Raw genomic sequence first — 23,419 nt, 5'->3', positions numbered from 1 at the left:
GATTCCGGTGCGAAAGACCCTTGTTCTTGTGTTGATCGCCGTACGTGTCGTTACACGCAGTGGTGTGATGCAGCGGAAGCCTCGACTTTTGTGGCCTTGCCGATGCCGGTCGAAGCGCGATATCAGTCCATATGCGAGGGCTGCAATCTCATGCAGGCCGCAACGTGCACGTAAGTACGAGCGACCGAACTCACAAGGTCACATACCTCGTCGCTGAGCGGTGGGGTCCATTTATGTAAATTACGGCTTCACCGAGTTCGAGCGCCAGGAAACAGCTTCCACTTCCGAGTATGTGTCGTTACTCGGTGGATGAGAATGTCTAGTAGAGGAAGAGATGCATATGTGAGTGGGAGAAAACTGAGTACTGAGTACTGAAGCTTGCTGCTAGAAGCGCTCCGGCCGCACGGTTCCGAAGGGAGACGCGCCTGGGGCGCGAGTGAGAACGAATTGCGAAGCCAGGAAAATGACAGTCGGTCCCGAGATACCATCAACGAGAGCGACCAGAGGGAACAGATGAACGCGATGTCTTTCTCATCGTACTCGGATCACGAGTAACAAGTGAGGTTTTACCGGTAATATGCATTCAGACTAGTGTACAAGACTGTATTCTCTACGCGGACGACGACACAGCGTGCAGAAGCCATCCCCAGTGCTTCTGTCGCCGTTTAGAACTTGACTTTGCTGACGGTCTCCCAGAAGTGCTTGCCCTGGATCTCCGCGATCTCCATCTCCAGAGCAGTGGGCTGGCGCGAGCCGTCCCCGGCCGAGAAGGTGCCCGCGCCCCATGGGGAACCTAAATCGCCACTCCGTCAGTGTCGCGCTCGAAGACTGAAAGGACCGGCACCGCACGGAGACCGTTGGCCTGCCGTGCAGCAGACACACACGGCCTCCGTACGCGCGTGGCTGGGAGGGAGGGCGGCGCCGGCGGCAGATGCGGCCCGCGCGGCGAGAAAGGGGCGACGGGACGTACCGCCGTGGACCTCCTCGAGGTTGGTCAGCTGGGCGAAGGCCTTGCCGTAGCCGAGGGGGACGAAGATGATGCCGTGGTGGGCGAGGGTGGACATGTGCGCGATGACGGTGCTCTCCTGGCCGCCGCCGAGGCCGAGGTGCTCACGAACACGGACGCGTACTTGCCCATGAGCGCGCCGGTCATCCACAGCTGGCCGGTGGCGTCCCAGAAGGCCTTCCACTGGGCGGGGAAGTTGCCGTAGCGGGTGGGGACGCCGAAGATGAAGGCGTCGAACGCGGCGAGCTCGGCGGGGGTGATGACCGGGTACGCAGACTTGGGGGGCGCGTGCATCTTTGTGAGCACGTCCTCCGGGAGGGTCTCGGGGATTTGGTAGATGGTGGCGGAGCCTCCGCCGGTCTCAACGCCCTTCTTGACGCTCTCGGCCACTGCAGATTGCATCAGGATTTGGGTTAGAGATGATGAGGACGAGGAGGAACGCACTCTTGGCGGTGTGGCCGTACATGGAGTAGATGATGATGGCGACTTGGGGGACATGGTGGGTGCGGGGGCGGTGGAGGAAGCGGGGCGGGTTTGGGGGCGGGCTCGTCGATGTGGTTGGCTTAAGTCTGCGACCAGGGAAGCACATATGATGCTGAGGGTCTGACAGGGAGGGACCTCTATAGGGATTTATACGTCGTCCATCGCGCGTCTGGCTCAACTCTTCCGTGAGACGTTCTGCCCCCGAGCGGACGCTTCCTCGCCGCTCCCCGCGCAGCTAGCCGTCTTCTGCCCTCCCGCTCCCACGGCGGGCGCATCACGGCGACCGGCCGGCGTGTCGCGCGCGGGACTGGACGAAGAGATCGACGAAGAGGAGGATCAGAGGCCAGGCGCTGCCACCAATTTGACAGGCCCGCGCGCGTGCCCTGCGTACGTCATGGAGATAAGATAGACGCCTGCGTAGCAGCACCAGGTTCCTTTTCCAGACATCTTTTCGCAACCTCTACCTTTGTAAGTGCGACATCTCAGATCTCAGGAGCAAGCTCCTTCATCGCCAAGTGGAGCTCTCAGAGGCAGGTGGCAAGCCCACCAGATGTGCCTTCGATTCTAACTCAGTAAAACATGAGCACCATAGGACGAAGCAAGCAGCTCCGCTGCGCGCTCAATCTGCGATGGCCCCTCCTTCTGGCGCAGAATCGACATCCAGCTGTCGTCCCACCCGCGCCTGTCTTCCTTGTCAGCGTTCGGATGGGCGAAAACATAGGTTCATACGCACGCGACAGACGGCATCTTGCCAGCCTCCTTCCACCGCATCACAACCGCCTTGACCTCGTCCAACCGCCGCCTTATCCCGTCCTCGTTCCTCTCCGGCACGGTGTACCTGCGCTCCAGCACCTGCGACTCCAGCACCTCGAAGCGGCACACGAACCTCCCTTCGTCCGTCTCGAGCTCCCACCCGCACCCCGCGCCGCGTCCCACCGCTCCCCGCCGAGTCGCACGGCGCGAACGGGACCACCCACGCCGCCCCGTCCGCGGCCCATCGCGTCCGGCCGAGCGCGTACGTGCGGCTGAACCCGGCGCGCTCGGCGCGGTGAGCGTGTGGAGGAGGGGGGAAGCCCTCGATCAACGCCAGCCGCGCCCGGCGTACTTGGCGAGCGCGCGGACGGTCGCGTACCGCATGTTGTCGCTGAGGTCGAGCGCGTGCCGCTCGACGAACGTCGCGCGCGGGTAGAGCGCGTACGCGGCCGCGTGCGAGACCACGTTCATCACGCACGCTGTGCGGAGAGGGCGTGATCAGCGGGCGTGCTAGATACGCGGGCGCGGGGAGGGACGTACTGGAGTGGAAGGACAGGATCGTGGCCATCGGGGTCTTGGTTGCGACCACGAGCTGCACCTCGCGCGCGTCGTCCGTGGAGGCCCGCGCCGTCTTCGCGCGTTTGAACCGGAACACGACGCCAACGTGCCGCATCCCGTAGTGCTTTTCGTCCGTGGCGAGCCGGGTGTCTGCTGTCGGCCACCCGTTGCGGAAGTGGCCGGCGTCGGTCGCGAAGTCTGGTGCTTGCCCTTCGGTGGGGCAGTACGTGTACCCCTCGCGGACGAGGTGCGCGGCGATGTCGACCACTTTCCCGTCGGCGTACACATAGCAGTCTAGGTCTGCGGAGGGGTATATCGTCCGGTCGAAGAGTTGAAGCGCGAAGGAGCCGGAGACGAGCATCCCAGTGCGCGCCATGAGCGCGCGGAAGGCGCGCGGGTCCGCGAAGAAGCGGCGGAGGCGCTTGTCGACATTGAACGCACGTTGGCGGTGCTCGACCACTGCGGCGCGGATCTCGCAGCTGGTTGCGCTGAGGCGAACGAGCGAGAGGGTGGTGCAGCAAGAGAAGATGCCGTCGTATACCGGCGGGCGCCCGAACGTTTGCGCGACCGCCTCGGCGTGACGATCTACCGGTAGGCCGTTCCAGCGATACATCTGTGACTGAGATGAGGCAGACGGGGTAGTACGAGGGGGCGGGAGCAGGGCCGTTTGAAGGAGAGATCGAGTCTATGTTGTACTTGAATCGCTCGGAGACCGGTTCAAACTCAGCTTGCATGGGATATGAGATCACTGTTCAGCCTGAATCGAGACGAAACGCCAGGCACAGCTTCCGCTCAAAGCTGTCTCTAAGGGTCTTTCAGCGATTGTCGAAGGTGTGGGGAGCCCGTACTGTCCCATTTCGACCAAAAGTTCATCGATTTTCGGCGTGACCAAAATTTCGATCTTCAAATGAGCACAAGAAATCGTTTGCAATACTTGGACCAAATGTTCACGCCCCTCCGTGACGCGTGACACGAACATTCGGTCGATTAATGTCGTTCGGACTGAGCGCGAGGCACGAGCGCTCGGCCGAACTGGTGCACTAAGCGTGGACGCCGGTGAGGGCGCGCGCAGCGCGTCGAGGCCGCCCCCCCCCCCGCGACACGCGCACCGCCCCCCCCCCTCCCAGCGCGGAGAGGGCGCGGAGCTGCAGCCCTCGGCCTCGCGCTCAGCGGACCGTCCGGGACGCGACCTCCGATCGCGTCGTGCCTAGCTTCGGCACGATACCCTCCGGCGAGCGCTCCGCTTTCCCATCCCACGATCTAGCATGTGACATGTGGAATCTCCATATTCCCACGAGGCTCATGTGACCTATCTACTCCCTAAGGCCTAGTCCTCTAGGCAAGACACGCGATTAGGAAGCTGGGATAGTATTGAGCCCATGGGAGGGTAGGAAACAAAACACCTAATGGCGCCCATAGCATTCAATGCGCACGTAATGCTCACAGAGCCATCCAATCAAAAAAAAAGGCACCACCCGATAAATATACTGTCCCTAGCCGGATTCGAGCCGGCGTCTTCACGGAATTGCGTTGCCACAACGTGATGATCTAACCACTAATCGATAGGGACCGGAAGAAGGAGGTTCATTTAAATATATGGCCAGTAAAAGTTACAAGATCCACCGTAAACAGACTCCGATGGAGTGATGCTCGCTAAGTGTAACTAGCTCATAGGAGCCCTCCATATTGTCGACTTTTCGATGCCGTCCTTCCCGACCCCATCCGCCTGGTGTCTTCCATGTCAATACCCAATCATCGGACGTCGCGTGGGTGCATCCCTTTAGTACCCGTCAAATGCCTATCTCAAGGGGGACCCAGCTGATGTGTTTGTCTTCTCAGGCCTCAAGCGATGGAGTATTTCAAACGTGCCCCCGCATACAATAAGAACGCAACCCCGACTCTTCCACCTTGACTCCAGTCCACGATGTCAGTTAGCAAAAAATCGCACTCGAAGGAGGCGCAAGTCACCGCAATTGCGGACGACACACCGATTTCTGTGGAGTCGAAACGACTCGTCGCGGACGTCTTCGGCGACGAAGATGGCCACGACATCAAGTACAAGACTCTGAGTTGGCAGGTCAGATTGAACTCGTTGGCATCGGCGTCGTTCGATTCTTGAGGAGTGCGTTGCTGACGAAACAAACTTTGCAGCTCGTCGCCGCACTTATGATAACGGAGATTGTGAGCAACGGCATGCTCACCCTCCCAAATGCCATGGCGGCCGTGGGTACGGTTACTATCTCCCGCCAATGCGCTTGGACAACGATCTCACATGCTTTCCGCGTGTTCAGGAATCGTCCCTTCTCTAGTTCTCACGATTTTTCTCGGCGTCTTCGCTCTGTTCACGGCTAAACTGTTGGTCGATTTCAAGCTCAATCATCCTGAAGTGCACAATATGGGTGGGCGTTATACGGCCGACCTGGCAGATGTCATAGAACTGATGTCATACCACTTTAGGAGACGCGGGTTACATCATGTTTGGGCCCATAGGCCGAGAGGTCCTCTCCCTGGGATCCATCATCTTCGCGGTCTTCGCGGTCGTACGTTTTCGCTTCCTATATCCCATATGATGCTGACATACCGTTTAGGGGGCCCTGGTCTTGACAGGCCAACAGGCACTCACAGTCTTAACAAACAACGCACTGTGCGCGTCCATCTTCCTCGTCATTGTAACAGTCGCTGTCTTTCTACTCTCCTTACCTCGCACCCTACAACGGCTGAGCTGGTTGGGGTTATGTAGTGCGGTCTTCATCGGTCTCTGTGGCATTCTGGCATGATTGGAGCCGGAACCAATCCCATTCCTGGGCGCACTGTAGTCGCAACTGTACCAACAAACTTTTATCAAGCATTTCTAGCCATTACAGGACCGGTACGTCTGTTCTCTTACGCAATCGGAACTCGCAAGAAGCTGAGATATATCAAGGTATTTGCTTACGCAGGTCACTTTGTGTGAGTCTAGACACCCCCGAAACGTCGGACGAGTTAACATGCCGAAACATGAACAGGTTCTTCATCCTCATCTCAGAGATGCGCCGTCCCGAGGATGCCATGAAAGTGGGTGCAATCAACTGCTCTTATTCACCCGTGCTCATTCGAATACAGGCCGCCTGGGTCCTCCAAGGGTTCGCTACGACATTCTATGCCGTCTTCAGCGTCGTGGTATACGTCTATATCGGAAGCACTGTGGAGTCTCCCGCGCTCTTCTCCCTGTCTCCGATCTGGGTCAAGATCACCTTCGCATTCGGACTCGTCAACTTCCTCATGTATGCGTTTTTCACTCTAGCCCTAATCGTTACCTGACCTCGTGCGCCCACAGCACCGGCGCGCTCTATACCCACACCGCCGCCAAGCTCGCCTTCGTCCGCCTCTTCCGCGGCACGTCGCACCTGCACACGCACACCGCGCGCGGCTGGGCTGCCTGGCTCGCGCTCTGTCTCGCCGCCAGCGCGAGCGCGTGCGTGCTCGCCGCCGCCGTGCCTATCTTCGCGGACCTCGTCGGCATCACCGCGTCCCTCTTCGCGTCCTGGTACACGTACGGCATCGCCGGGTTCTTCTGGCTCTTCGACGCGTACCACGGCATCGGCAAGCGTGCGCGTGGGAGGGGATTGGCAGCGTGGCAGAGACGGTGGGGGATGGCGGCGCTGGCGGGCGCGACGGTGCTCGCGGGGGCGTTCATGTGCGTCGCGGGAACCTATGTGTCCGTTAAGGTGTGTATGGTGTAGGGGCGGTGAGGATCTCGCGCGCTGATTTGATGGACTTGCAGCTCATCGTCGACGCTTATCGCGAAGGGCTAGTGGGGAAACCGTTCACATGCTAAGACTTAAGCGCGAATGCACCTGGTTATGTGCGTTCACTGACACTCATGCCGGACATGCGTATGCTTGAATACGAGCGGATCAGGATACTATCAAGGCCCATTGTGTTGGTACTTACTTACTGAGCATTGCTGGAACAGTCCGTGCTTGTTGCCAGCCTGCACTCAGTACTTACTTTTAAGGCTAAACCTGGTCAATCACGCAACCAGGTCCGGTCCGCCATGGTTTTTCTCCAAGGCAGTCAGAAAAAGCATTTCCATGGGCTTCTATGGGTGATAGGAAACCTTTCACTTGTCTTTCTCTCGGAGTCAATGTGGCAAGTACTACTGTAGAAAGACGGCCGCCCCAGCGTGCCACCATCGCCCCTGACAAGCAATTAATCCCTTTCTTGTCTAATCGTCCACGTGCGCCTAGCTCGGGCTGATCAGCTCACGACCCTTCACGACCCTGCGTGCCATTAATGGGATCATGAGATCTGTCGCAGCTGTCCGCCAGTCTCCTGGACACCTGAACCTCAGCCATGTAACCGCGCCGCGCCGCGCCGCGCAACGTTGCCTCTCCTCTCCTCTGTTCCCCGACCTCAAGTTCCCCCCGCATGAAGGACGGCCCCGGGCGGCGGTACATTCGACGCGCAGGAGAGAGCTGATGGCGGCCGTCACGGTTGTAGGCACGCCCGCGGCGGAGCTGACGGCGATCGCGTTCCAGTCGTGGTTGATCAAGGTGAGCGTTTGTTTCTCGGCCATGGCAGCTGGACTGCGCGTACTCACTGCATCTGTTCACAGGTGATGGGTGGTGAGTGTGGATTGACACGGGATCACCTGTTGACGAGAACTCTGAATGATTGGTGCGGGCAGTCGCCTCGGCGACCTTTTTCGTATGTCGTCATCTCGCCTCACTTTCTATGTCGGCTCACAGAGTTCGACTTCCAGGCGCTAGAGGTGATCAGTACAATGTCAGACGAGGTGAGTGATCATTTTTTCGCGCATATATCCACCCTCAACTGCATTGCGCACAACCCAACCCAAACCAGATCCGATTCGTATGGCCGACAGCATGGAGTATAACTAAGATCATATACTTTCTGAATCGCTATTCCCCCATCGCCAACTTTGCAATGAGCTCGAACAGTGTGTTTTTAGTCGTCAATCCTTCGCTGCTAGATGCTGATTAAGATCAACGGCAGTGTTCTTCAGTGCCCATACTCCCGAAGTAGGCATTCCCGTACTGCACATATCAGTGGGAAGTTACAACCCCATTTCTGCCACAGACGTGCTTGTCCAACTACGTTCCTTCCTTATGTGCGCTTTGTACCACTCTGCTACTCGTGCTGACGTGCTGACATATTCGTTCCTATAGATTTTTACGCTATAGGCACATTCTTGTCCGAAGGTTCGTTCCCAAACCAATCGACGTCGAATAGCGATCCCGACGTCGACCTTTAGCCGTCCTCGCGATCCGCACCTTTGCACTGTGGGACTTCAACCTGTTCGTCGTCGGCTTCTTGTCATTCCTTACACTCTGTCTGGTCGTGCGTTACAGTCCGTCTCTTTCGCGAGCATTGAAAGCTTACATGTGTACTTTGGAGGTCGTTGGTTTAGTTGTCCTGCAGGAATTGCAACGTCATGTTGTCGGTGAGCGTCCCGTCCTGGTAGATGACAATGACGAGCTTCATAATACCACGCAGCCCCGGATCAGGCAACGATCGATCTCATCGGGTGCATACCTTATAGTCAGGACACAATGGGATGGTCCCTCGTCGCCAGCATCCTTGTTGGCCAGACAGGTGGATGATATCTTTTTTGATTACCTGCGGTGCATCGCTGACATTCGTAGCCGTCGTCGTTCTCACTATTTACAAGAACTACAACTTTCCAGGTTTGCACAGAGTCAAAGCCCACCAATGTCTCCTAATAATGCCTACAACAGTCTTCAAACGCACGCGAAATCGTGCGAATGCATCCGGCCTACTCTACACGCTGATATTGGACGGTGCGTTTCTACATGTGTTCCACGCGCCACTTGATCTCATCTTCAGCAACAGGCATACTGCACTACTTGATTATGCTGGGTAGCCCATCCGCCCAGTGACTGTTCGCGACTCTGCTGGCTAACACGTTATGTACAGCGACGACTCTCGCCACGCTATGTATAACCCTACTGGCACCCGTGCGTATCCTACTCAACCCCATCGTCGTTTCTCTGATCTCGCGCCACAGAAAGCGCTCTCACCTCTGCTCCAAATGCACGTACCTGACGCTAGATCCCCCGTCCTTTGTCCTGACATTCGTCCCCAGGCCGCTTCGAACCGTCCACAGCACGCTCTGCTCACGCGTGCTGCTGAACCTCCGGAGCGCCGCTGCTCGTCTGTCCGCACAAGAGCGCACTGAGGTGTCTGCACTCCCGGGATGGAACCGCGATGAGCTTCGGCTGTGTGAGGGAGAGGGGGCAGTGGCGCTAGATGAGCGGGTGCCGGACGAGAGGCCACAGCCCAAGGAGAGGTTGGAGGATGGGATCGGTGCTGGTGCGCGCGAGTAGGTGTGTGGTTGTGCCATCACGTTTGCGTTCGTCTAATTCCTTTGGCATAAGCACGTAGACGCTGTACACAACAGACACTGGATGCAGAGTGCGTACGCGACCGCTGTTTGATCATGACCATAGGGTGTTAGCCGTGCAAGAGGAATCGAGAGTGGAGCAGGGCTTCAGCGCCCCGCTTCGCAGTCGAGGCGGCATAGCTCGCCGTGACCAGACCAGGGCGACTAGAGGGAAATAGAAGACCGCGGGTGATGGGCTGGCCGAGACGAACTGAATTCTGGGGGCGCTGCGGGGACGGCACGTGACATGACGTGGGTCTATGGAGAGCCAGGTTGGGCGGGAACGTTGGGACGGGCGACGTCCTCCTGACGAGGTCATCTGGCCCCGCCCCCCGCCACCCTCCTGCCCCGGCTCTCGCCTGTTCGCGCACGATCCCCTATATAGCCCTTGGACGCCGCTCTCACCCCTTTCCTCCATTCACCCACCCACCCCCGCATCCACTTGGCCCGCGGCGACTCGCTCTGTAGACCTGTAGACGTCCGCTCCCCCTCCTCCAGCACCCCCACCGCGCACCAGACATGGCTGACACCGAGTCCGCGCCCGCGCCCATCGAGATCAACGACGCCTACTTCTGCCAGCATCTCAAGGAGGTCGTAAGTGCCCGCGCCCGCTCTTCGTCAGAGGGATCCCGCTGAGACCGTGGGCAGTGCACCGTGTGCTCGTACGACGGGCGGGAAGAGAACGACGCGTTCTTCGGGGTGCGTCGCCTCCGCCCTCCGCTGCGGTGGTCGCCCGCGTGAGACTGACCGGCGGTCGTGCGAGCAGTTCGACCCCATCAGCCGCGAAGGGCTCGAGGCGCCCGCGTCCAGCCAGAACAAGGAGGGCGTGTACCAGTGCAAGAAGCACGGCTCTACTGGTGCGTCTCCTTTCGTGCGCGCGGTTGGGTTGTTGACGAACGTCTGGACGGCGCGTTGCAGGGTGCTCGCAGTGCTACGGCTGGAAGAAGCAGATCAGCCGGGCGCGCATCGCCGCCAAGAAGGAGGCGAAGAGGAAGGCTTGAGTGTACTCGCCGTCCAGTGCTCGCGAGTGCGGAACGATGCCGGGGACGTGCTGAAGGAGCAGTGGAACACTGCGTGTAGTAAATAAGCTGTTCGACGATCACATGTACAACGATAACTAGTAGCAACAAACCACATCTGCCGCCATGTTCGGAGTGCGTGCGAGCACCCATGGCGTTCGCGTGCGGGGCAATGGCGAATCCATCGATCAGAATGCACGGGACGTGCGCGTGGGAGTTGGGCTCGAGGCCAGGGTCGTGGAAGTCGTCGGGCTTACCGAAGGTCGGTGTGCTGACTGGTTGAAGCCTAAATCTTATGTTATCTACCTTGCCCTCATCCGACTCAACCTGTGCTTCTTGTGCGCCCCAACTCATCGCTCCTGGTGCCTGATGCGCACGCAAGCCTCAAACGTGCCGGACGATCCCCGATAGACATTTCCTCGGCGTCGGCGCTGCCATGGCACCTTGCCCATGTGGTCTTTCTGAGAGCCAAGGTCCGGTTCCAGCGAGCCCTCACGAGCCCGAGATCAGCATCCTTCGCGTTCTCCAGATCAACATGCCCGCGGCGCGCCCAGCACAAGCCCACGTTCCGTCTCGGCAAGGCGCGCGGAGGGAGCACTGAAGCAAACGCGGAGAGCAGATGACAAGCATCTGTCACGCAGGGTCCGAGTCGGAGCAAGCGAGCGACAGAGTGAGTGCTGTAGACGGCAGCGGAGGTCGAGGACAGAGAGCCGGGTCATTTGTCAGCACGCCCTCTCGTCTCCGATCTCGTCATGCTGCCGCAACCTCGCCTCCCTCTGTCGCCCCACCTCTGCGTTTTCTTATAAGGCCGCGTCCTCCCCTTCGGCTCCCTCCACCACTCCCCGACTCCTTCCACCCACTCCCGGAATCCCTCCTTGACCCCTCGGCCGTTCTCTATCCTTATTATCCGTCTCTTCTGCTGCTTTCAGGCTCATCGCTGCCCTTAGTAGATCCGGCATTGCCCTACTACTTTTGCCGATACCCTAAATCTTCCCTCTGTCCTCTCTGAAGATGTCCCCAGCAATGCTCAATGTCGACCAGGCTGCTACCAACGGCCACGCGAACTCCGAGACGATCCCAATTCTCAAGGAGCACGCCTCACTGGACGGCTTTGGCACGCGCGCCATCCATGTTGGTTCCGAGCCGTCCGAGGAAACGGGCGCAGTCATACCCTCCATTTCGCTCAGCACGACGTACAAACAGCACGGTGTGGGCAACCACAAGGTACGTACTCGTTATCTCCTTCACTCAACTCGCATCCTTATGTCTGCTCTTCCATCCCTCTCCCTCTACTCGTGCTCTATGCAGGGCTTCGAGTACTCGCGCTCGGCAACCCCAACCGGAACGCGCTCGAGGCGACCCTCGCGGCACTCGAGACCGGGGGCGCGCATGCGCTGCCTTCGCGTCGGGTCCGCAACGACAGCGACGGTGCTCCAGGCGCTCGGGCCCGACGCGCACATCGTGAGCGTGAACGACGTCTATGGTGGCACGTTCCGGTACATGACGCGCGTCGCGGCGGAGAACCAAGGCGTCGAGACCACGTTCGTCGACCTCGAGAATGCGTCGAACGACGAGATCCTCGATGCGTTCCGCCCAAATACAAAGGTGCGTCTCCGTTTCTCACTGTGCGCGTGACAAACAATCCCTGACGCGGCCCGCAGCTCATTTGGATCGAGACCCCCACGAACCCAACGTTGCGCGTGGTCGACATTGCGCGCATCGCGGCCCTCGCGCGCTCACATCCTGCCAACCCACTCGTACTCGTTGATAACACCTTCCTCTCGCCCTACTACGCCTCACCGCTCGCGCTCGGCGCCGACATCGTCATGCACTCGCTCACCAAATACGTCAACGGCCACTCGGACGTCGTCATGGGCGCGCTCGTCTCCCCGCGCACCGCGGCGAGCTCCACGCCAAGCTGCGCTTCCTGCAGAACGCGATCGGCGCCGTGCCCTCCGCGCACGACTGCTGGCTCGCCCAGCGCGGCGCGAAGACGCTGCACCTGCGCATGAAGGCGCACGGCGCGAACGCGCTCGCCGTCGCGCGCGCGCTCGAGCGCAGCCCGCACGTGCTCAAGGTCGTCTACCCCGGCCTGCCCTCGCACCCGCACCACGCGCTCGCGCGCCGGCAGCTCTCCGCGCACGCGGCGCGGTTCGTGGGCGCGCACGCGCGGCTCGACGCCGCCGCCGCCGACGGCGGGTTCCCGTACGGGGGCATGATCTCGTTCCGGGTGCGCGGCGGGGCGCGCGCGGCGGAGGCGTTCCTCACGGGCGCGCGGCTCTTCACGCTCGCGGAGTCGCTCGGGGGCGTGGAGAGCCTCGCGGAGCTGCCGGCGGCGATGACGCACGGGAGCATCCCCCCGGCGGAGCGGGCGGCGCTCGGGATCACGGACGACCTCATCCGGCTGTCGGTGGGGGTGGAGGAGGAGGAGGACCTGGTCGCGGACGTCGAGCAGGCGTTGGAGAAGGCGATGAAGGCCGCGGCGGAGGCGGAGGTGGAGGTGGGGGCGTGAACTTGGAGACTATGTGCGAACGTGTGCTTGGACCTTTGTATTCATAGAGCCGTGTCTGCACGTAGAAGCTGTAGAGTAATCATGCACTGTTCCAGACAGTAGAAATATCAGCTGTAGACTACGCGATTTCTTGACATACGGTTCTTGCCAGATCGCAAATAGCGGGGACAGCCTGCCGGGGGACTTGGCCGGAGTCGAGCAAACATTGGAAGAAAGCTCGCTTGCATATATCCGTATGTAGAGCAGACCCTGTATGTCCGGACGTCGTTTCGAAATGTCGTCCACCTTCTAAGTCTCCCACTGCATCTGGCGGCAGCCGCTGACTCAGCGGCTGTTCAATTTCAGCAGCTCGCGCGCCTGTGCTGCCACCACTGATACTCCTGCTCATAGCGCTCATACTCAAACCTCGTTCAGCTCGGATCATGATTGCTCTGGTCAGCTTCCTGGTGGAGGCGATGAACTATGGCCACCGGATGCACTGGACTGACCTTCTGCACCGGACTTCGGACTTAGCGCAGAACTTCCGTTCATGATGCTGGCGCGTCGCGCCACCAACTGCGCCAACAAGTTCAGGCTGCCAAGCCGCCGGCGAACAACGGACTCGGACTCGTGCTTGACGTTAATCTTGGACATTGGCACACCTTCCCTTCTAGCGGCCGAAATCACGCGGTAGACTCCAGCGGTAACGTCGTCGACGGTCGTGCACGACGTCGAACCCTCCACCATTGGCATCACGGCCGCTGGCAACTCATTGCCGGGGAAACCGGCCACCGCAGCCAAGCGCAGCGAGCGCACCACTCTTGCAGTATGCACGTCAACGCATTCCCAGAGCTAGAAGGCCCACGGGGGCCCGGTTGCCCTTTCCTGGTCGCCTTCGATATGCATCAAGTCCCCTTCGAGGCCGTGGGTTCTCACTGGTTTCTCCCAGCCGTGCTCATTCCTCGTGTCTGGTTCATCGGGGAAAAGACATTCGCTGTCTCCGAAGCAATGGACCACACCCGCGGAGCTGATCTTCGCACATCTCGCGGATGCTTCCAGCTCGCCGTGAAAATTGGGCAATCCTTTGGTCGGCCAGAGCCTTCAGTGTCCCAACCCTCCCGCGACCGCTCCGAGTGTCGTCTCGCTGCCTCCAATGTCTCCCCAGCTCTCCTCTCCATCATATTCGACATACATCACGAAGGTGAATACCCAGTTCTTTTCGCCCCTTCTAGAGCTAACCTGCGATGAGTGACCCAATCTTCTATGCAGTGCTCGAAAGGTACGCTCATACCGCTGTCGCACATCCAGCTAGACGTACTCAGCTACGACAAGTTGCATCCATCACGTTCTCGGTTGGTGTTTGTTTGGCTCTCATGCGTTGCCGTTCATGTTCACCAGAAGTTCCAGCTACTTGAAATGCTGGACACGTTACCCGATGAGGTATGATCTGTGTATCCTTATGCCTTTGCTCTAATAACGTCTCTTTCAAGGTCGCTCTAGTGTGGTCAGCGAAGTTCAGCACCATGAAGGTTATATTTCTCATCAACAAGTACTCGCCACTTGTTGACACGCTACTGGGGATTTGTCGTACGTCCTCCCGTTGTTACTAAAGGTCATCTTTCCACTCACGGTGTCTTAGTCGATCTGGTCGCCACAGACCCAAAGGTAACGCACTCAATCTTCCAGACGGATCTTTTGCTCACGCACATTCACTCCAGTGGTGCAATATCGAATTCCAGGTTCTCGCATGTGGGTGTTGAGATCAATGTCCACGCGTCTGCTAACTAGTCGTTCCACAGACTGCTACATTGTCGGGGTAGTGATATCGGAATGTGCGCGTCATCCGATGCCTCAAAAACTATGTCTCTAACAGAATTTTGCAGGCATCTTGATCGCAAGAACAATGGCATTGTGGGAGTTCAACAGACTAGTCGGTGTGCTTCTGCTCGGAGCAGGCACGGAGTTGTTGGTGCGTGCCATGCGCATCTTCGTTATGTTATCGAGCTGAGGCGATACTGCGACAGCTTTTCGCATTATACTCGGCTCAGCAGACGATCACACATGTCACATGTCAGTGCTGGTCGCAAACACTTTGGACGGTGTTTGACGTGCGCATTGCCAAACAGACCCCTCGCCTGAAGTCTCTAGACTGTATGGATGTGCCCCTGGAGGTCAAGATCGGGACGTATGGCCAGCGTACATGTGTATGCTGCTTGCGGAGACAGGTGAGTCGCTTCCATCATCATCATGCATGACAACCTTCCCCACCATTCGTAGGTATTATCGTGCTCACCCTGAAAAAGCGTTGGCTGGACCCTGTTGGTGCGTTCGTTCACGGTCATGTGCTCCAGCCGTTGATCTGGATGTTTATTCATCGTCCAGTCGATACCCCCAAGTCTGGAGAGCTATTTCGGACTATGTATCGAGACGGTGAGCTCTCAAGTGGTCCTTCTTTGGTGTGCACATACTGATCACGGCTATTATAGGGACTTTCTTTTACCTGATCGTCTTTTGTATGCGCGATCTTATTTGCCATGAAGAGGATTGTTGACCACGCGTGTTTAGTTGTCTCCTTGCTCAATCTCGTCGTCATGATTTCCACCTCGGTACGTCACGTCCCTCACCTTTAGACATCTCGCTCATGCATGGCGCAGGATGGACTTGTCTCGTCGCTGCAAATGTGTGTCTAAGTTTTGCGACTTCCGCCACTGCACATCCTCACTGCCTCCTTGATCTCGTAGGCCCCTGAGGGTGATTCACAGCGCGCTCTGTACACGCGTCTTGCTCAACTTACGCAAGGCTGCGATGCTGTCGTCAAAGCGCCAGCTGGACGACTTCTCCAGGAATACGGCGCTGGCGTTCGAGAATATCGACCTCCCGACCCTTCAGGAGTCGACCTCGATCAGTGCACGCACGACCTGCAGGAGACTGGATATTACGCGTGAGTCAGGGTCTCACTTTACGTAAGTCTAGCTGCTGTTCTACGCAAGTTGATGACTGACCTTTTCGCAGCACTTAATCCACAGCCTGACCCAGCCCATTCACATTTTTGTTGAAGTCTCCCCGCTATATCTCACCATTAAAACCCTTCCCTGCCGTTCTCGTCCTGTGCTCAGCTTATCTTCCATGCATCGTCGCGGAGATGAAAGCTTCGGAGTCCGGATACAATCATCTCCGTCAATTTGTATTGATAACCAGTAATCGGCCCCACGGGAGAGTCGGCGAACCCGACGAGCCGCGGCGAAAGCATCGGCGAAAATGTGGCCCCGCGAGAACCGGAGATTCAAGTTGCATTTCGGGACTCGCGCCTAATCAGTTCGGCTGGCCACATACAAGTCCACCTCTTCGCCTTCACTTCAAGCCTGGATCACACGTCAGATGGGCGCGATGGGCGGACGCGGTCGAAACCGGGGTGTGATGACCGTGCTCCGTGCTCTCGGTCACCTGCGCACTGGTGAGTTTGCCATCCATTCTTCGGGAGCTGTACTGACGAACACTGCTTGGTAGATGCTGCGTGCTTCCGCCCTATCGCCGCGCTCAGCGAGAGCGTATCTTCACCCCGACCCGGAAGTTACGTATCACGATGCGCCTTCAATTCGCAGCGGGAGCTCAGCCCGGAGTGCTGCCCGATCCGACCTCCACCGTCCTGGCTGCCATCTACCTGTCCGCTCAAGAACGACGGGGGACGACTCTTCGCTTCCTGTGAACGATTTGCGGTGGCTCACAGCCCATGGACTGTTACAAATGAGACTCCATAAAGGTTGGCGGTGTGTGCTGCTGCCTTCGAAAATCTCGGCCATGTCGTCTAACATATCAATACCAGACGCTTCCTACTTTTATGCCAACAAGGTACGTTTTTGCTTTGCTGAGGTGCCGCGCAATTAAAATTCTCACTGCTGTGCCGTACCAACAGTGCACGAGAGGTAAATCATCCCGGAGCTCTCGTTCGAGCTCGGAGCTGACTGAACGACGGTAGTCGCTTCGATCACATTCTGGGTTAGTGGAGGACCAGTTTGATCGCCCATACCCGCTCACTTACATCTCGTTCAGTTGCTTGAAGTACTCGATACCCTTCCTGATGAGGTACGCCTTGAGACTCTCAAGCGCGTCGTCTCTCGATGACATTGTTACATTCCATGCCCCTCCCCATAGGTCGCGCTGGTGTGGTCTGCGAAGTTCAGTATCATGAAAGTGATTTACTTCGTCAACAAGTATGCGCTGGTCATAGACACCACACTCGGGATTACCGGTGCGCACGCTCCGTCTCGGATGGTGTTCAGATCGCCTGCTGATAGAGGAATGGCTCAGTCAACTTCGCCATTACAGACACGGTGGTACGCTTGTCAACACAGGCATTGAACACACATCTGATCAATCGTCTGCGCAGGCGTGTCACGCCCAATTTCAAGCACTCTTCTGTGAGTGACGGCTCCGGATGGTCAGGCGATAGCAGCTGACGCCACGCCCGCCCTCCAGATTGTTATAATGTCGGAATACTGTTCTCAGAGAGTATGCTCGATCAGATCTCTAGGGGTAACCGGTAACACTCATCTAAAGCCCTATTCCAGTGATTCTCATGGCGAGGACCATGGCCCTTTGGGAGTTCAACAAGCTCGTTGTGTATTTTCTCGTCGGTGCATCAGTAGAACTGGTCGTACGTGATAAACTCCATGACGGTGCATATCCCTTTTCTGAATTATGCGTTGATGCCAACAGGGGTTTTCGATATATGCGTCGCAGCAACTCGTCAACCATGTCATATGTAAGTCGCCCGTAGACTCGCTTGGGGATCCATGTTCGCTCAACGTAGGCACACATCAGATCGCTCTCCAGACGAAGCGAGACTATATGGATGCGTTTCAGGGGATCAAGACAGGGATGCCTGGCCGTCGTATCTGTTCATGCTCATTGCAGAAACAGGCGAGTAACCCTGCGGTTTTGTATTACTAGCGCTGACAGTGTTCCAGGGTTTATTGGCCTTACTCTGATGAAGCGTTGGCTTCAACCAGTCGGTTGGTGTATTTTGAACTCGGCGTTGTTAAAAGACTCAAACTGAGTCTCTAAAGATGACCACCCGAAAGCCGGAGCACTGTTTCGAACCATCTATCGAGACGGAACTTTCTTCTACATCATCATCTTCTGTACGTTCAAGTCGAACGATCACATGCGCTACCCTCGTTGACCCTTGTACCCCCCCAGTCGCGTCGATGCTGAACCTCCTAGTGATAATATTGGCACCGGTTCGTCGTCGTCGAACCCCCCAAATCCGCGCACCCACAGAATTGCTGACTGTAGTTCTAGGGCCAGCTCGTATTCACCATCCAGATGTCCGTGAGGTCACCTCAACTTCGCATGGTCGTTCGCTCACAATCGGTTCTCCGCGCAGGCCGCTCCGCGTTATACACAGTGCGCTCTGCTCAAGGGTCCTCCTCAACCTGCGCAAAGCGGCGGCGCTGTCCTCGAGAGCCAGCCTGCACGACTTCTCCCGCATCACGGCCATCGCGCTCGAGAACGTGGACCTGCCGACTCTCCAGGAGATCGGGCTCGACCAGTGTTCGCACGAGCTGCAGGAGACGGGGTACTACGCATGATATTTGTGTCTCTTGCGACGAACAAATGGACGTCCGATCCACCGAGTATGACGTTGATGCCCGTGCCGTGGCGCGGGATCAGACTTGGAAGCCACTCGAACGCCACCCGGCGGTGTCGCCAATCATCTACGTTCGTGCGGAGCGCCTCGCCGAGTTCCAACGGCGGCGGTGTCCCTCCTCTTAATGGTTAATGCCACTGATTGCCACAATGCATGTAATTATTCTCGCGGAGGCGGCACTTCTCGTAGTCCCTGGAATACGCAGCCGGAGAGGTGTATGAACTGGACTACGAGTGGAGACTTCCCTTCTTATCATCAATGAACCGCGCGCGGTGGGAACCAGTGTGGTGAGCCCCGGCGGGGAGAAAGTCCGGGTGATTTTACTGGGTGTCACGGACGCGGCGACTCACGTCGGCCATGCTCGCCGTGCGCGGTCCACAAGTAATGCGAAAGGGGGCGCGCGAGCAGACGTGGATGGCACACAGCTTTTCCCAGTCTTCAAGCTTCAAATGTAGCGCAGACGCCGTACATAGATGGTCGCGCGGTTCCCCGGTATGCAGCGTCCCACGTACCGTGCACTCGACGGGGCTCTCTGGTGCGACCGGTTGTCCGAAGGGACTTGATCCACGCACGCACGCCACCGCGCACGAGCGCTGCGGAACGCTGTCTGGCAGCGCAGTTTTCCGAAGGAACGCACCCGGCGCGTTCGAGCCAATGCAGGGAAGGACTGCCGGGCGGCCCGCGAGGGGTGCCCGGCTATGAAAGGATATAGTGGTGACTGTGAACGTGGGCCCCGTCGACAAAGCCGGGTGGGACGGGGTTGGACCGTGGCTTCACGGAGATCGAGCACGCTGTCGTCGCGGGTTGAGTCGAGCCCTCGGACGTCTTCGGGGTCTATTCCGGGACTCCGTCAACCATGGGCCCAGAGATCGACGAGACCGTCTGGCCGCGGCGAGGCGTGGAGTGCGCCCGGGGGCCGGTGTAGATGGCGGCAGTGAGGCGCTCCGAATCCGCTGCAGGGCGAGCGATGGGAGACTAGTGAGCGGCGAGGCCGGGCCGGGGCCGGGGTTTTTTTATGTGTCTGGAGGAGTTCGCCATCTTCCGTCTTCGGTTTCTGTCATTGCGCAGAAGTACCAATCCCGATGGATATGGTTGTCGACCTCACAGTGTGCAGGAGCGTGGCGGCACGCTGTGTCGTCAGATCACGCCACTCGTCGCGGCTTGAGTACTGGATGTAGTCAAGTGAGAATCCTGTGAGCCTTACCGCCGCGAGGGGCAAGTACTCGCATCGTTCAGGCTGCGGTCACGGCGCTGCTCGGACAACCTGCCGAGAGGTATATGGATGCAAAGAAAGCATTGTCGGGCAATCCATCCATAATTCATCCTCGAGTCAAGTCTGCAAAATATTTCCGGAACGGCCTGGTGGCTCAGTGGCGTGCGATGCCCCAATATGTCAAGATGAAAGGGACCTCTGTGGCACGAGTCTCGAAAAAAAAACCCTTCATTTCGCATGTCCACCTGGTCAGGGAGCTGATTGCTTCTCATGCTGTTGTGTGCAGCATCCAAAGCGGCTGCTTCGGGCGCCCGTCCTCCAAGCACGGGTCCAGCGAGCTGTGCCAGACCGTCGTCTCCTGACACAGCAGATGAACCATCGATGCTCGAGATCCGCCCACTAGTTTCCAGAGGAGCGAAGGACAGATGCCTCCTGACCCAGTAGATGCCTTTCGAGCATGTGCATGCGGAGAGTACGCGTGCACAGGAGCCCCCGAGACGGGCTGACTCGAGTTGAGTGCGATGATGCGACGGCGCTCTTGGCGGTCGATCTGCCCCAGACTGCCCCGCACAGGAGGGGGCAAATGGTGGCCGATCGGAGCGTCGGAGGGAGGTTCGAGCGGAGCGCAGTGATGTGGACGTCGATGCGGCGGGGGAGCGGACCAGTGCGCACCATTCTTGCGCATGGTGGTGCGAAGGACTCCGAGAGACATTTGGCTATAGGCTTGGTGCGACCAATGACGTGCTTGAATGTCGACAGAAGCATCCTAGGGCGTATGGCGCATGCCGCAATGATGGTGAGAACCTCGACTGTATTACGTGCTAGGTAGCGGAGTCCGTGGTACCAATGAGGACAGAGCGGGGAAGGTGGACACGAACGTGGTTGAATCGGTGCCGCGCTCCTCCTGTCCTCGAATATTGGTCGCCACCTGGACAGCGGTCGGATCAAATGAAACAGGACCGCAGGCGACAGGCGAGATGGGCGGAGGTGGTGGTCACGAGCGTCGCTGGAACAAGACGGGAGCGCGCTATAACGGATGTTTAGAACGTGCGATGTTGCGCTGGCTTCGCCATCGCGCACGATCGTCGAGCCCGGAAAACGTGCCAGGCCCGCGACGGACAAGAGGAGACAAGAGGGGGCAAGCCGAGGAGAACGTGTGGACGCGGAAGGGTGGCGAAGGTCAGCAGTGGACGGCGAGAGAGAGGCGGCGAGCCAGGGGAGCGGAGCCAAAGGCAAATGCGTGAAGGGACGCTGGGCGGTGCCGGTGCCGGTGAGGTGTCCCATGACCGGAAAGGTGTCATCGCAGGCAAGAGCCGGGCACGCGCTGGCGGCCCAAAGAGACGAGTACTAGTATTGTCCCCCCAGCCCCAGCGAAAGCGACCCTGCCCGCCCCCTCCTCTTCCTCTCCCCCACCCCTCCCCCGCTGACACCCTCCGCCCACAGGTAGGCCCCAGCGGCAGCAAAGGCGTCCGAGACAGACCGAAACCGAGAGAGGATGAGCAGCATGGACCAGGTGGGTTCCTTGGCGAGGCGGATCTCGTGGAGAGGCCGGGCACTGGGCGCTAAATGGGGACGCGTGCACGCCGTGGCCGACGATGAGGGCGCGGCGAGGCCTCCTGCAGACGCGGGAGTGGGGGACGACGAGTGGGAGGCCGAGAGCGACACAGAGACGATGGTGGAACGGGAAGAAGAAGGTGAGTAGCCTCGTTTTCTGCGGGAAGGGGCTCGAGATAAGGAGATAAGGCCGGAGCGCTGTGCACGTCGCCCAGCCCGCCCTCACTCTCGGGGCGTGGCTGCCGGCGACGGGCGGCGAGCGGCGCGGGGACTCGCGCGTCCGAGAGCTTCGTCGCGGCCGTCATCTGCGCGAGTGCCATAGATGGCCCCTCTCGATCCCTCCCCTGCCCCGCCCCGAGTCTCTCTTCAGGGCCCCGCGTCAATCCCTCTCCCTCCCTCTGCCCCCCATGGTCGACTCCTCGCCCCCGCCCCCTGCCGCCTCCACCATGTCTGACCCGGAGCCGTCTTCCTCCCCAGCCTCCCCAGCCTCTTCCTCCAGCCCCCGCTCAGTCTCCCGTGGACGCGAAGCCTTCGTACGTCCTCCCTGCTTTCCTCCACCCATCTTCGCGCTCACTCCTCCCCAGTCCTCTGGTCGCGGCGGAGTCGGTAACATCCGCAAGCCCTCCAAGGATGTCGATCCCACTGCCGTCCAGCCCGATGAGCCTCTCTCCCCTGTCCGCGGTCGCGAAGCCGCTATCCAAGGCGAGCGCGTGCGTGCCCCGCTCTCCATCCATACACGCCCGCCACTGACCCCTCCACAGGCCAAGTCCTCCGGCCGCGGAGGCATGGGCAACATCCGTTCCGGTTCCAAGGCGCGCGCTATCTACCAAGTCTCAGAGAACCATCCCCAGACCGCTGCTCTCGTTGCGACGTACAGCAACAGTATGGCCGATTACGAGCGCAGCGTCGTGCAGCACAGTCAGGACACCGCCAACGCTCGCGCGGTAAGCCTCTCCTCTCCGGCATTCTCTCCTCGCACTCATCCACCCCCCTCTCCAGCACTCGTCCGGCCGTGGCGGGGTCGGCAACATCACATCCAAGTCCAAGTCTGACTCCGAGTCTCGGTCCCGCTCGCGCGTCGCCGGCCGTGGCGGAGCAGGAAATCTGCATGCCGGCGCGAGTGTTGACCCAGAACACCTAGCGCGCCTCGAACAGCAGGAACGCCTTATGTATGCGCACATGCAGGGCTCGTATGTGTTGTCCATCTTCCGCTCGCCACTCCAGCTGACAGAGACCTAGTCACTCCACCGGTCGTGGAGGTCGCGCAAACATCACCAACCTTCCCGAACCTTCCTCCCCTCATTCTCATGATTTCGAGGCCACAGATCGAGGCGGGGTTGGTAATATCACCCAGGCACGCTCCCCGTCCCGCGAGCCGCGCAGCCGCAGCGCTTCAGGCATCGGGTCGAGGGATCGCTCCAGTAGCCTTGCGCGTATTTTGAACAAGGTTGGCCTGCACAGTGCGCGGGACGAGAACCCGGAGCACGACAGAACCGCTTTGACAGAGGACGACCCTCACGAATGACTCGCTGCGAGGCATGCGGAAAACACGTCGCGGCCCAGGCGCCTCTTCCTTTCTTCCAAGCTGAAAGCCAGGAAACGCCAGCAAGCCATCCTCCTCGCGACCTTCACGCAGGCCTCCCACTCCTCTAGCGCCGACACGGACTCTCTGCCATATTCCCCTGCTCCCTCTGCGATCCAATTTGTTCCCGCTTCCCCGACAATTTCTTCGAATTCTTCCATTTCGTCCATCTCTCTCCTCCCACCCGCCTCCTGTTCCACCTCTATCACCGGGCCACCCTCTACCTGCGACTGCTACGATTGCACCACAGCTAGACCATCGTCCTCGATCTCGTCATCGTCGAGCAGTCCCCCATCGTCGCCTCGGCAGAACATACGCCGACTCTCCACGATTACCCTTGCCTCCGATCCCTGGTCCTACAAATCTGCGAAGACACTAGCGGTTCAACGCGCCGCTCAAATGTCAGCGCAGACGCTTCCCACGGTGGACGAAGACTCAGAGTATGTATCTTTTCTCGATTTCTGACCTTTTCCCATTCTTTTGCTTTCCGCTTGCCCTTGTGCTCTGCTGCTTTCGCGTTTGTTTCCCCATGTACGATTTTCAATTGGCTCCTGCTCCTTCCGGGCCCGCACGCGCTTAGCTGCGGCTTCTTTGCCCGCGCTCGCGCTCCACACGCTCCCTTGGTATCGACCATGCCCACTGTCCTCGGATGTCCTTCTGAGCTCCCCGTCCCTTCCTTCCCATCCCTTTCCATGTAGAACAGT

General features: G+C 58.9%; 8 protein-coding genes and 1 non-coding gene across 9 annotated transcripts; 6 read left to right on the top strand and 3 right to left on the bottom strand.

The window, feature by feature from the left end:
* Nucleotides 1–665: 665 nt before the first annotated feature.
* On the bottom strand, nt 666–1,472 carry BXZ73DRAFT_92156 (1,4-benzoquinone reductase; the record flags this gene model as incomplete). The annotated part of the gene is made up of 4 exons (XM_048026261.1): nt 666–793; nt 971–1,085; nt 1,115–1,395; nt 1,451–1,472. 4 exons carry the CDS (start codon nt 1,470–1,472, stop codon nt 666–668), a joined length of 546 nt encoding a protein of 181 aa, XP_047874012.1.
* A 1,097-nt stretch (nt 1,473–2,569) lies between these two features.
* Nucleotides 2,570–3,413, bottom strand: BXZ73DRAFT_52754 (uncharacterized protein; the record flags this gene model as incomplete). Its single annotated transcript, XM_048020867.1, has 2 exons — nt 2,570–2,721; nt 2,783–3,413. 2 exons carry the CDS (start codon nt 3,411–3,413, stop codon nt 2,570–2,572), a joined length of 783 nt encoding a protein of 260 aa, XP_047874011.1.
* Nucleotides 3,414–4,288: 875 nt separating this feature from the next.
* Nucleotides 4,289–4,370, bottom strand: BXZ73DRAFT_t169. The gene has a single exon. It is a non-coding gene; the product is annotated as a tRNA-His (tRNA).
* Nucleotides 4,371–4,649: 279 nt separating this feature from the next.
* On the top strand, nt 4,650–6,617 carry BXZ73DRAFT_92155 (amino acid transporter; the record flags this gene model as incomplete). Its single annotated transcript, XM_048026260.1, has 12 exons — nt 4,650–4,654; nt 4,736–4,877; nt 4,952–5,027; nt 5,092–5,199; nt 5,258–5,340; nt 5,389–5,560; nt 5,584–5,669; nt 5,724–5,749; nt 5,806–5,854; nt 5,903–6,063; nt 6,117–6,507; nt 6,564–6,617. 12 exons carry the CDS (start codon nt 4,650–4,652, stop codon nt 6,615–6,617), a joined length of 1,353 nt encoding a protein of 450 aa, XP_047874010.1.
* Nucleotides 6,618–7,260: 643 nt separating this feature from the next.
* BXZ73DRAFT_105115 (uncharacterized protein) lies at nt 7,261–8,703 on the top strand (the record flags this gene model as incomplete). The annotated part of the gene is made up of 14 exons (XM_048016141.1): nt 7,261–7,335; nt 7,398–7,407; nt 7,470–7,489; nt 7,545–7,577; nt 7,646–7,742; nt 7,799–7,824; nt 7,883–7,913; nt 7,987–8,004; nt 8,058–8,143; nt 8,201–8,246; nt 8,300–8,398; nt 8,449–8,490; nt 8,542–8,604; nt 8,657–8,703. 14 exons carry the CDS (start codon nt 7,261–7,263, stop codon nt 8,701–8,703), a joined length of 693 nt encoding a protein of 230 aa, XP_047874009.1.
* Nucleotides 8,704–9,725: 1,022 nt separating this feature from the next.
* BXZ73DRAFT_52806 (uncharacterized protein) lies at nt 9,726–10,207 on the top strand (the record flags this gene model as incomplete). Its single annotated transcript, XM_048020877.1, has 4 exons — nt 9,726–9,800; nt 9,855–9,905; nt 9,973–10,063; nt 10,125–10,207. 4 exons carry the CDS (start codon nt 9,726–9,728, stop codon nt 10,205–10,207), a joined length of 300 nt encoding a protein of 99 aa, XP_047874008.1.
* A 1,041-nt stretch (nt 10,208–11,248) lies between these two features.
* BXZ73DRAFT_92153 (pyridoxal phosphate-dependent transferase) lies at nt 11,249–12,737 on the top strand (the record flags this gene model as incomplete). The annotated part of the gene is given in 5 exon segments (XM_048026259.1): nt 11,249–11,453; nt 11,534–11,629; nt 11,649–11,830; nt 11,887–12,108; nt 12,132–12,737. 5 exon segments carry the CDS (start codon nt 11,249–11,251, stop codon nt 12,735–12,737), a joined length of 1,311 nt encoding a protein of 436 aa, XP_047874007.1.
* A 1,132-nt stretch (nt 12,738–13,869) lies between these two features.
* BXZ73DRAFT_105112 (uncharacterized protein) lies at nt 13,870–18,307 on the top strand (the record flags this gene model as incomplete). The annotated part of the gene is made up of 33 exons (XM_048016140.1): nt 13,870–13,917; nt 13,986–13,995; nt 14,049–14,068; nt 14,115–14,156; nt 14,207–14,303; nt 14,356–14,381; nt 14,435–14,465; nt 14,516–14,548; nt 14,600–14,685; nt 14,741–14,786; nt 14,843–14,941; nt 14,994–15,038; nt 15,099–15,146; nt 15,203–15,229; nt 15,282–15,322; nt 15,371–15,396; nt 15,458–15,467; nt 15,516–15,657; nt 16,540–16,565; nt 16,630–16,639; nt 16,693–16,712; nt 16,767–16,799; nt 16,869–16,965; nt 17,025–17,050; nt 17,104–17,134; nt 17,193–17,225; nt 17,285–17,370; nt 17,433–17,478; nt 17,684–17,728; nt 17,783–17,857; nt 17,916–17,956; nt 18,018–18,043; nt 18,103–18,307. 33 exons carry the CDS (start codon nt 13,870–13,872, stop codon nt 18,305–18,307), a joined length of 1,677 nt encoding a protein of 558 aa, XP_047874006.1.
* A 3,272-nt stretch (nt 18,308–21,579) lies between these two features.
* On the top strand, nt 21,580–22,658 carry BXZ73DRAFT_52815 (uncharacterized protein; the record flags this gene model as incomplete). The annotated part of the gene is made up of 4 exons (XM_048020878.1): nt 21,580–21,843; nt 21,895–22,077; nt 22,133–22,323; nt 22,373–22,658. The coding sequence occupies 4 exons, from the start codon at nt 21,580–21,582 to the stop codon at nt 22,656–22,658; spliced, it is 924 nt and encodes a 307-aa protein (XP_047874005.1).
* Between the last annotated feature and the right edge of the window lie 761 nt (nt 22,659–23,419).

Source organism: Epithele typhae (genome assembly GCF_022376455.1).
Source record: "Epithele typhae strain CBS 203.58 chromosome Unknown BXZ73scaffold_61, whole genome shotgun sequence".
Lineage (NCBI taxonomy): Eukaryota > Fungi > Basidiomycota > Agaricomycetes > Polyporales > Epitheliaceae > Epithele > Epithele typhae.
Note: the sequence above shows the minus strand (reverse complement) of the source record. Positions and strands in the feature narration are given on the sequence as shown.